At 51.3% G+C, this 10,474-nt stretch overlaps 3 protein-coding genes across 3 annotated transcripts; 2 read left to right on the top strand and 1 right to left on the bottom strand.

Moving 5' to 3' along the window:
• Positions 1-614: 614 nt before the first annotated feature.
• LOC136494652 (uncharacterized) lies at positions 615-1,340 on the top strand. Its single transcript, XM_066490824.1, has one exon. It carries the CDS (start codon positions 720-722, stop codon positions 1,005-1,007), a length of 288 nt encoding a protein of 95 aa, XP_066346921.1. The 5' UTR covers positions 615-719; the 3' UTR covers positions 1,008-1,340.
• Positions 1,341-6,756: 5,416 nt separating this feature from the next.
• Positions 6,757-7,365, top strand: LOC136494880 (uncharacterized). Its single transcript, XM_066491051.1, has one exon. It carries the CDS (start codon positions 6,776-6,778, stop codon positions 7,061-7,063), a length of 288 nt encoding a protein of 95 aa, XP_066347148.1. The 5' UTR covers positions 6,757-6,775; the 3' UTR covers positions 7,064-7,365.
• A 2,452-nt stretch (positions 7,366-9,817) lies between these two features.
• Positions 9,818-10,392, bottom strand: LOC136491547 (uncharacterized). Its single transcript, XM_066487864.1, has one exon. The coding sequence runs from the start codon at positions 10,255-10,257 to the stop codon at positions 9,991-9,993; it is 267 nt and encodes an 88-aa protein (XP_066343961.1). The 5' UTR covers positions 10,258-10,392; the 3' UTR covers positions 9,818-9,990.
• Positions 10,393-10,474: the final 82 nt, after the last annotated feature.

Below are 10,474 nucleotides of genomic sequence, written 5' to 3'. Positions count from 1 at the left end.
TCCGCTTCTTTTTTCAACCATACCCCGTTCGGATGGTATGGTTCTGGAGGAATTTGGATGGTTTGAAGAAATTCTGGAGGAATTTATGAGAGGAAAATACTGTTCTAGGTGAAAAAAGAAGCGGATCAAGCTGGGTTTAAGGGCCCGCGATCGGAGCCTGACTAAACAGGATCTCATCGTTCATTTTTCTCGAGGTGTCAGCTATGCTAGGTGCCTGATCGAGGTGTGCCGGAAACGGCCGCTTGAAAATGCCCAAGCGGCCAAGCCGCGTTCGGAGCAAGTGGCTAGCACACCGACATGCGACAACTGACACGCACGGCACTAGCAGCGCGCCGCATTTTCCACTTTCCAGCAGCCGCCCCAGGCAGTTAAACCTCGGCGTCCGCGCGCGTCCTCAGCCGCTCGCGCTCTGCACCCGGTTTTCAGGAGCTCCCCCACTGTTTTCCACGCGCTGACGGCCGTGCCCCCAAAACCACGTGCCCCGCACGCAGCAGCGACGGCACACTCCCATCCCACTCCCAGCCCCGGCAAACTCGCCCTCGCCCCGCCCCGGCCCCCCTCCTGGCTATATAAGACCACCGGCCGCACGACACTGCCTCGCCAAGACGGCAAGACGTACGCACACAAGCACACAACCAACGAACCAAGCAGCAGCCGAGCGGGCACATCGAGCAAGTCCTCCACGGATCATAAGTTCATAACATACGGGTGGATCAGAGATGGCGAGCGGGAGCGGCAAGGCGAAGGCGTCGTCGTGGGCGGCGGCGATGAGCCTGGGCACCGTGGAGGCGCTCAAGGACCAGGGCGGCCTGTGCCGCTGGAACTACGCGTTCCGTCAGGCGCAGCAGCGCGCCAGGAGGCCAGCAGGCGCGAGCGGCTCCGGCGGCCCCGGCAGCAGCGCCTCGGGCTGCGCCGCGGCGGCCGCGTCGGCGAAGAGGAAAGCGAAGCAGCAGGAGGAGGATCTTCGGACGGTCATGTACCTCAGCAACTGGGGTCCCAACAACTAGCTACGAACTAGCTGGTCCGATCGAGCAGTCAGGACTTGTCTGGATGCAAGCCCCAAGCGTCCCAGGCGAGAAGCTGCCCGGGCAACAATCTGATCTGACCCCGAGCGTCTAGGATTGCTCTGCCCGTCAGGCAAGTAGGCGCTAGCGTTTCGTTACTGCTCTAGTTTGTTGTACGAACGACAAGGGCAGCCCTTGTGGGCGGATGAATCATCCAACATGCATGTGTATGCGTGGATGAGCGTGTGTACGCCAGGAAGTTGATGAACACGATGTTCACCATGCGCAAGAGCTTAATTTTGCAAAGTTTCATCAATTGTCCATGATTTAAAGGTACTTTTTCGTGACAGTTGTTTTTGGTTGTGTGTGTGTGTTTTTTGGACGTAGTTGGTGGAATGCTTTTTATTCCGTTACTTAAAAAGCAAATAATTTTCTTTAATTTACTTCCATTAAAAATGGAGTAATGCACATGTGGATTTAGGATAGCAAGGTTTTATATAATAGTCCCTTGAAACTAACTAATAATGTGCCATACACAGGTATAGTCTTTTATTACGAACTACTCCGTATTTTTTTTCTCCAAAAATGCTTTCTTTAAAGCTTGTGTCGTTGTCCTATGCATCATACTCCTACTTGGCATAGCCTTTTGATGAAACATTGTTGGCTCGTCTCTAGTTTGTCCGGTCCAACCAATCGACTTGCTCAAACGCCAATCATTCAAGCATCGCTCGTTCACTTTCGCTTCCATTTTCCTCCTAGTATGCTCTTTTCCCTTTGTCTCGAAACGTCCCTCTCCCCTGGTGCTCATGCCCCTCCACCGAGCAGTCATGGGATCGAGGAATTCTGTAAGAAATGGCGACCCAAGCCACAAGGCGGTACGCTGAAAATTTTTACAGGCCCTAGTCAAATGCTGAAAACAATAATGTCACTTGACAGCACTCGGTTTGCGATTTCAAAAAAATGAAGTCCTCTGGCCGTTTATTGAACCCAACAATCTGGAATCCGAAGGTTCTAATGCCGATTTCAGAGATTTGAAATCCTAATTACAGTTTGTCTAGACAAAATCTGAAACTTTCCAGCCGAGAATCCAATCCTGGGTTTTATAAAAGTTCCAAGTCCTCTGTTCTATTTGTAAGTTTTCATGATCACATTTTTTTTTAAAAAAAGAAGGTAGTGGGTAGGGGCAGTGTGGACCCATACAGTGACAGTGTACCACTTTGTTCTAATCCACCTCTCTCTAGTCAGCTCCAGTCGCTCGTCATTGGACGGGGATTTCACAGGATAACTGAAAAGTCCCTGTCCACCCCACCCACCACATTCCTAATTCGCTAGACCCTGTGTGCTTGAAACCTGTCGCGGCAGAAAGAAGCAAAGCTAGGGCCATGTTTAGGCCCCGTTTAGATCCAAAATTTTTTAGATTTTGGCTACCGTATCATTTTCGTTTGTATTTGGTAATTAGTGTCTAATTATAGACTAATTAGGTTCAAAAGTTTCATCTTGCGATTTTTCACCCAACTGTGCAATTAATTTTTTTTCGTCTACATTTAGTACTCTATACATGTGCCGCAAAATTCGATGTGACGGATACTGCGTAAAATTTTTTGGAATCTAAACAGGCCCTTAGGTCACCCTAAAATCCAAACTTTGACACTATGCAAAAAGAAGATTCTCCGTCACATCAAACTTGTGGTACATGCATGGAGTACTAAATGTTGACGAAATAAAAAACTAATTGCATAGTTTGGTTGTATTTTGCAAGACGAACGTTTTAAATCTAATTAGTCAACGATTAGACAATTATTATAAAATAGAAACGAAATGCTTCGGTACGTCATGATCCATCTCCCCTGCACCAGATTCCTTCCCCGAGGGCCGCATCAAATCAAAGCCGTCGCGCTTTGCTGCCAGCACCGTACCACCCACAAGTTGCCGGACCCAGCACCGTTTCGTTTTGTTCTCACTCGGCCAATTGCGCAGGCCACGGGATCCTCAAAATCCGGCTGCTGACGAGGCCGGATGTGTCGTCCACGAACCTGCAGAAATGCGCTCTCCCACATATTTGCGCACACCGGAAGCGAATGCCGTGTTACGGACCGAAACAGCGGGCAGCGTGCCGTGTGCACAGCCGCTCTCCAGTTTGACGGTTTTGGAACTGAATCGCACCGTGCTCTACCTCGCATATATACATCACTGGTTCAGAATAGCAGTGGTGGGTTTGGTTGTTTTGTTTGCAGCATCGCATCGATGAGCCTGAGGTACGTACGCGAGCAGGATGGCGTGGCGAGCGGCGCAGGCCGTGGCCGTGAGGGCCAGGCAGCCGCCTAGCAGGCCGATGCCTGGCGGCTGGCGCTGTGAAGGCGAAGCCGGGGGCGGCGGCTGAGAGAGCAGGTGTCTCTGTTGCATCAGCAAACGTCGAAAGGGACCGCGCAGCGTGGAAACCATGTCCTAGAGCACCCTGGTTTCCTCTGCCGTCTATCCGCCTCCCATAGTTTGGCTGACTCTACCCACCTGTGACCTGTCCCAGAGCAGAGCATGTGGTGAAAACCTGCAGCTTACTATTCACTCGTGCGATTCTGTGCGTGAGAAAGGAAGAAGTTCTACGGGTGGCCTCGGAACCGATTCCATGAGATTCATGTCGAAATATATACAGTATAGTGGACGGATCAATAAAGCGCAGGTGAGAGAATCGATGAATTGATAAATAAATAAATATGATACGCAATTCAGTCAGGGAGAAAGAAGAAGCCTATCGCATCAGGGCTGCACGGAAAACACCCGGTTTGTCTCACTAAGGCCAGTTTGGTTTACAGGATTTTCAAAGGAATTCTAAAGAAATCAGAATCCTATAGTTTAAAACACTGTAGCGGCGTTTGGAATGAAGGATTTGTGAGTTCCTTTTCAGAGGAAAGGCTCCCGCAGACGCTCGTTTCAAAGGAAAAAAAGAATCCACTCAGATCTCTGGTTTTGATTTCCTTCAGCTGCGCAGTGTTACTTCCTGCGTTTTTCCTGTGTTATGGATTCCTGCGTTCCAAACACCTCTTCTAATTATTTCCCGTGTTTTTCCTTTCCTCTGTTTTACCACTGCACACTCATCCTATTCCTGCGTTTTTTTTTCTATTCCTGTGTTTTTTATTCCTGCGTTCCAAACAGGCCCTAAGATAGAAAAACAAGAAGTTCCACGGTTGGCTTCGTCGGGTGAGTTGCAAATTTTGCCACATCTCGATGCGATTTCTTGTTAAGATTAGGATTAGGGCCCGTTCAGTTACAGTAGAAACAGCCCAGGAATTAATCCCGCTCATAAAGTTTATACAATTTTAACTAGCAATTCCAATCAGGATTTTTTTTTCAGGTGGTCATTCCTGGTGTAACTAATCGGCTTTAGGGCATTCTCAATGCATGAAATCATCCCTAGTTTCTAGAGCATAGGATTTTGTAAAAAAAAACTATTATTCTCAATACAACCTTTTTATCTAGAGTCCAACCAAATATCTAACCAATCATCATCTCTTCCCATATCGGATCCTATGTGCCTCCCGTACAGATAGCTGCCCTGCACCCCGAGCGTCCGTGTGGCAGGGGAGGGAGACGGAGACGAGATATGCGACTATATGAGGTCGCTCGTCGTGCGCAGAGGAGGGAGACGAGCGAGCTAGGCGTCGCGGCGGGCCAGCGTGGGGAGGGCGAGCCGGCACGGGGAGGAGGGCCACGGTTGAACCTCCATGGCGTCGAGGCGGGTCGGCGCGGGGAGACGCACGAGCTAGGCGTGGAGCAGCCGCGGCCGGACCTCCACGGGGAGGCAGGCGTCCAGCGGCCGCAGCCGGAGCTCCATGGCGTCGAGCAGCTGCGCGGGGAGGGCGGGAGTTGAGGCCGCGACCGGACCTCCACGACGTCCAGCGGCCGCAGCCGAAGCTCCATGGCGTCGAGCAGCCGTGCGGGGAGGGCGGGCGTCGAGGCTGCGACCGGACCTCCACGGGGTCAAGCGGCCGCAGACGGAGCTCCATGGCGTCTAGTGGTCGAGGCCGCAGGGTCGTCCCCGTCTGTTGTTGGTCCGCCTGGTCCGCGTCGCCTTCCTGTACAACGACAACGTGCTTCCAATTCCTGTTCCAGCGGCAGCTCGAACTCAGCACTGGGTGCGGCGTCGGCGTCGGCGCAGTAGGAGCCCGCAGCCGCGGATGAGGAGCTGCTGCGCGGGGAGCACATTGTCGGTAGCCGGGAGGTGAGCGCACGGGATCTGGGGAAGAAGATAGACACTCTGTTCGCTTGATCGTTTCTGTAGCTTATAAGCCGGCTGATGTTGTTTTGTTGTGAGAGAAAATACTACATCATAACTGATAAGCATGGCTGATACGATCAAACAAACTAGATGAGAAACCATCCCTTCTCTCCCAAACGCAAGAACTGAGTGATTTCTTCGTCATTGATATGCGTGAAGACCTGGTTTCTTAATTATATCCGATTTCTATAAACTTTCCTGTCTCTTCAATAATTATCTCGTCACATCAGTAAAATATTTAGATGGCAATATAATTAATGCTTATAGAAACTATGATAATATCTGTATTGGGAGTGCCCTCAGTAAGACAGTAGAATTGCAGAGTACCTAGGCTCGAGGGATGTTTGGATCCAAGGAGTAAAGTTTAGGAGATGTCACATCAGGTGTCACATTGGGTGTTACATCGGGTGTTCGGATACTAATCATAAAACTAATTACAGAAGCCATGACTAATTCACGAGATAAATCTATTAAACCTAATTAATCTATCATTAGCACATATTTACTGAAGCACCACATTGTCAAATCATGAACTAATTAGGCTTAATAGATTCATCTCATAAATTAGTCTCAATCTATGCAATTGGTTTTGTAATTAGTCTATGTTTAATACTTCAAATTAGTGATGTGACAGGGCCTAAACTTTAGGAGGAAAACCAAACATGTCTACGTCATGTTTGGTTTTTTCTTTTAAACTTTAGTTACCTAAACCAGGGACTAAACTTTAGTCACTGTGCGTTTGGTTTGGGTAACTAAAAAAAGACTAAAAGAAACTTTTTAGTCTATTTTAGTTAGTGTGTTTGACTTAAAGTGATTTAAAGGTGAGGTTCAATCCCTTCTACTAATAATTTGGTGACTATTCGGCTAAAGCTCGTTTAGCCTGATTCAGTGATAATGTTAGGTTGAAAAGTGACTAAATAAAATTAAATTTGAGCTGACTAAACAGGATCTCATCGTTCATTTTTCTCGAGGTGTCAGCTATGCTAGGTGCCTGATCGAGGTGTGGCGGAAACGGCCGCTTGAAAATGCCGAAGCGGCCAAGCCGCGATCGGAGCAAGTGGCTAGCACACCGACATGCGACAACTGACTCGCACGGCACTAGCAGCGCGCCGCATTTTCCACTTTCCAGCAGCCGCCCCAGGCAGTTAAACCTCGGCGTCCGCGCGCGTCCTCAGCCGCTCGCGCTCTGCACCCGGTTTTCAGGAGCTCCCCCACTGTTTTCCACGCGCTGGACGGCCGTGCCCCCAAAACCACGTGCCCCGCACGCAGCAGCGACGGCACACTCCCATCCCACTCCCAGCCCCGGCAAACTCGCCCTCGCCCCGCCCCGGCCCCCCTCCTGGCTATATAAGACCACCGGCCGCACGACACTGCCTCGCCAAGACGGCAAGACGTACGCACACAAGCACACAACCAACGAACCAAGCAGCAGCCGAGCGGGCACATCGAGCAAGTCCTCGACGGATCATAAGTTCATAACATACGGGTGGATCAGGAGATGGCGAGCGGGAGCGGCAAGGCGAAGGCGTCGTCGTGGGCGGCGGCGATGAGCCTGGGCACCGTGGAGGCGCTCAAGGACCAGGGCGGCCTGTGCCGCTGGAACTACGCGTTCCGTCAGGCGCAGCAGCGCGCCAGGACGCCAGCAGGCGCGAGCGGCTCCGGCGGCCCCGGCAGCAGCGCCTCGGGCTGCGCCGCGGCGGCCGCGTCGGCGAAGAGGAAAGCGAAGCAGCAGGAGGAGGAGCTTCGGACGGTCATGTACCTCAGCAACTGGGGTCCCAACAACTAGCTGGTCCGATCGAGCAGTCAGGACTTGTCTGGATGCAAGCCCCAAGCGTCCCAGGCGAGAAGCTGCCCGGGCAACAATCTGATCTGACCCCGAGCGTCTAGGATTGCTCTGCCCGTCAGGCAAGTAGGCGCTAGCGTTTCGTTACTGCTCTAGTTTGTTGTACGAACGACAAGGGCAGCCCTTGTGGGCGGATGAATCATCCAACATGCATGTGTATGCGTGGATGAGCATGTGTACGCCAGGAAGTTGATGAACACGATGTTCACCATGCGCAAGAGCTTAATTTTGCATAGTTTCATCAATTGTCCATGATTTAAAGGTACTTTTTCGTGACAGTTGTTTTTGGTTGTGTGTGTGTGTGTTTTTTTGGACGTAGATTGGTGGAATGCTTTTTATTCCGTTACTTAAAAAGCAAAGAATTTTCTTTAATTTACTTCCATTAAAAATGGAGTAATGCACATGTGGATTTAGGATAGCAAGGTGTTAATATAATAGTCCCTTCAAACTAACTAATAATGTGCCATACACAGGTATAGTCTTTTATTACGAACTACTCCGTATTTTTTTTCTCCAAAAATGCTTTCTTTAAAGCTTGTGTCGTTGTCCTATGCATCATACTCCTACTTGGCATAGCCTTTTGATGAAACATTGTTGGCTCGTCTCTAGTTTGTCCGGTCCAACCAATCGACTTGCTCAAACGCCAATCATTCAAGCATCACTCGTTCACTTTCGCTTCCATTTTCCTCCTAGTATGCTCTTTTCCCTTTGTCTCGAAACGTCCCTCTCCCCTGGTGCTCATGCCCCTCCACCGAGCAGTCATGGGATCGAGGAATTCTGTAAGAAATGGCGACCCAAGCCACAAGGCGGTACGCTGAAAAATTTTACAGGCCCTAGTCAAATGCTGAAAACAATAATGTCACTTGACAGCACTCGGTTTGCGATTTCAAAAATGAAGTCCTCTGGCCGTTTATTGAACCCAACAATCTGGAATCCGAAGGTTCTAATGCCGATTTCAGAGATTTGAAATCCTAATTACAGTTTGTCTAGACAAAATCTGAAACTTTCCAGCCGAGAATCCAATCCAGGGTTTTATAAAAGTTCCAAGTCCTCTGTTCTATTTGTAAGTTTTCATGATCACATTTTTTTTAAAGAAGGTAGTGGGTAGGGGCAGTGTGGACCCATACAGTGACAGTGTACCACTTTGTTCTAATCCACCTCTCTCTAGTCAGCTCCAGTCGCTCGTCATTGGACGGGGATTTCACAGGATAACTGAAAAGTCCCTGTCCACCCCACCGACCACATTCCTAGAGCCTGTTCGTTTGCTCGTAAACAATCGTAAATTTTCAGTCGGAAACAGTATTTTTCTTTCATACCAAATCAACCAGCAGTAAATAATCCACGATACGATACGGCCTCCGAACATGCTACCCTGTGTGCTTGAAACCTGTCGCGGCAGAAAGAAGCAAAGCTAGGTCTAGCACACATCACACTGAAATTGACAGGCCGGCCCCATCCATGATCCATCTCCCCTTCACCAGATTCCTTCCCCGAGGGCCGCATCAAATCAAAGCCGTCGCGCTTGGCTGCCAGCACCGTACCACCCACAAGTTGCCGGACCCAGCACTCAAAACCCGGCTGCTGACGAGGCCGGATGTGTCGTCCACGAACCTGCAGAAATGCGCTCTCCCACATATTTGCGCACACCGGAAGCGAATGTCGTGTTACGGACCGAAACAGCGGGCAGCGTGCCGTGTGCACAGCCGCTCTCCAGTTTGAGGGTTTTGGAACTGAATCGCACCGTGCTCTACCTCGCATATATACATCAGCAGCAGTACAATCACTGGTTCAGAATAGCAGTGGTGGGTTTGGTTGTTTTGTTTGCAGCATCGCATCGATGAGCCTGAGGTACGTACGCGAGCAGGATGGCGTGGCCAGCGGCGCAGGCCGTGGCCGTGAGGGCCAGGCAGCCGCCTAGCAGGCCGATGCCTGGCGGCTGGCGCTGTGAAGGCGAAGCCGGGGGCGGCGGCTCAGCAGGCGCAGGGAGGAAAGGCTGGTGGGGGCAGGCGGTGGCGGCAGAGAAGCTGAGGAGGGAGGAGAAGGACGACAACGTGATGCAACTCATCTGCTGGGGACCCAATTAGGCTACGCTACGGTTCTTGCTCTACGTACGGTTTCGTCACCGGTCTCTGGGAGGAGTTAGGGAGACGTGTCTAGGATGATATGTGTGTGTGTTCACTGTATCTGTATACACGGGGATATATGTAAAGATTGCCACCAGTAGCGAGGAACTTTTTGGTAGCATGATGCACAAGTCATCAGTGTTCTGGGTCGCCGCAGCGTCAGTCGGCGACGAGTGATAGCGGAGCCGGCGAATCGCGTGGTTCCGGTGCGCTTCTTCTTGCAAGTCAAGAGGCCTTCCTCCTGATTGTAGCTCAGGCTGGCCTTCAACGCCGTCGTGGAAACCTCCCTGCCTGCTGCTTACCTCTGACGACGGCAGCGAAGCTGACTGAAACTCTGAAAGGGGATATACACGTCGTACTGCGATTTCCCCAAGAACAGAGACGCAGTGCATCGAAATGTTTCGTGTGACGTTCCCAAGTTCCCAACACGTCGATCAAGAAAAAACTTGGTTCTGAAAATATTACCACGAAAATGGGCGCTGCAGAAGTGCAGATAGCCAGATATAGTAGAAAGATAAACTGCGTGTGCTGTGTACATGCACGTGGAGAAACATCTACAGACCAACACGAAGTCTTGTTCTTGTTCCCAAGAATCAACGTATGGGTGTCTTCAAATATTAGATCACAATAGCAAATTTACATCTTGTTTCCCAACCTCAAACACACAAAACACTAGCTAGGCCATCTTTGACGTAGCAGCGTGCTCCAGCACACAGCCACACACTACACGAGATGCTAATGCTCCTACTAGGTGTTGGGGCCCCAGAAGGAGAGGAACATGACGGTGCGCAGCGCCTGCTCGGCGCGCCGCCGCTTCTCCTCCTCCGCCTTCCTCTTGGCCACCGCCGCGGCGCTTGCCCTTCCCGACTCCACTGACACGGCGGCCGGCGCCCTGCTGCCGCCGCTGCTCCTCGCCATCGACGGCGCCGACGACTGCGCCTTGTCCTTGACCGACCTCCCCGTGCTCTCCCGCACCGCCCGCGCGCCCACCCGGCTCATGTACCTCAAGCTCATCGCGTTGCAATCGCTCCCCGCACGGAATCGCCAAACGCGCTTTGCGACTTTGTGTTGTGGATTGACGTGGAGTGCGGAGAGGCACGCGCGGGCCTTTTATACTGCAGCGGAAGCAGGACGCGCCTCTGCCTGTCTCTGCTTTCTGGTGGCCGCGCGGGGAACGTGGTTTGGCTTGGAACCGGGAGGATTATCTCAAACAGCGGCGGGTGTTGGCTGC

This window comes from Miscanthus floridulus, chromosome 11 (genome assembly GCF_019320115.1).
Source record: "Miscanthus floridulus cultivar M001 chromosome 11, ASM1932011v1, whole genome shotgun sequence".
Lineage (NCBI taxonomy): Eukaryota > Viridiplantae > Streptophyta > Magnoliopsida > Poales > Poaceae > Miscanthus > Miscanthus floridulus.
The sequence above is the reverse complement of the archived record's forward strand: the minus strand, read 5'-3'. Positions and strand labels throughout refer to the sequence as shown.

Coding starts and splice junctions, on each gene's coding strand:
- LOC136494652 (XM_066490824.1), top strand. CDS start 720: ATGGCGAGCGGGAGCGGCAAGGCGAAGGCGTCGTCGTGGGCGGCGGCG.
- LOC136494880 (XM_066491051.1), top strand. CDS start 6,776: ATGGCGAGCGGGAGCGGCAAGGCGAAGGCGTCGTCGTGGGCGGCGGCG.
- LOC136491547 (XM_066487864.1), bottom strand. CDS start 10,257: ATGAGCTTGAGGTACATGAGCCGGGTGGGCGCGCGGGCGGTGCGGGAG.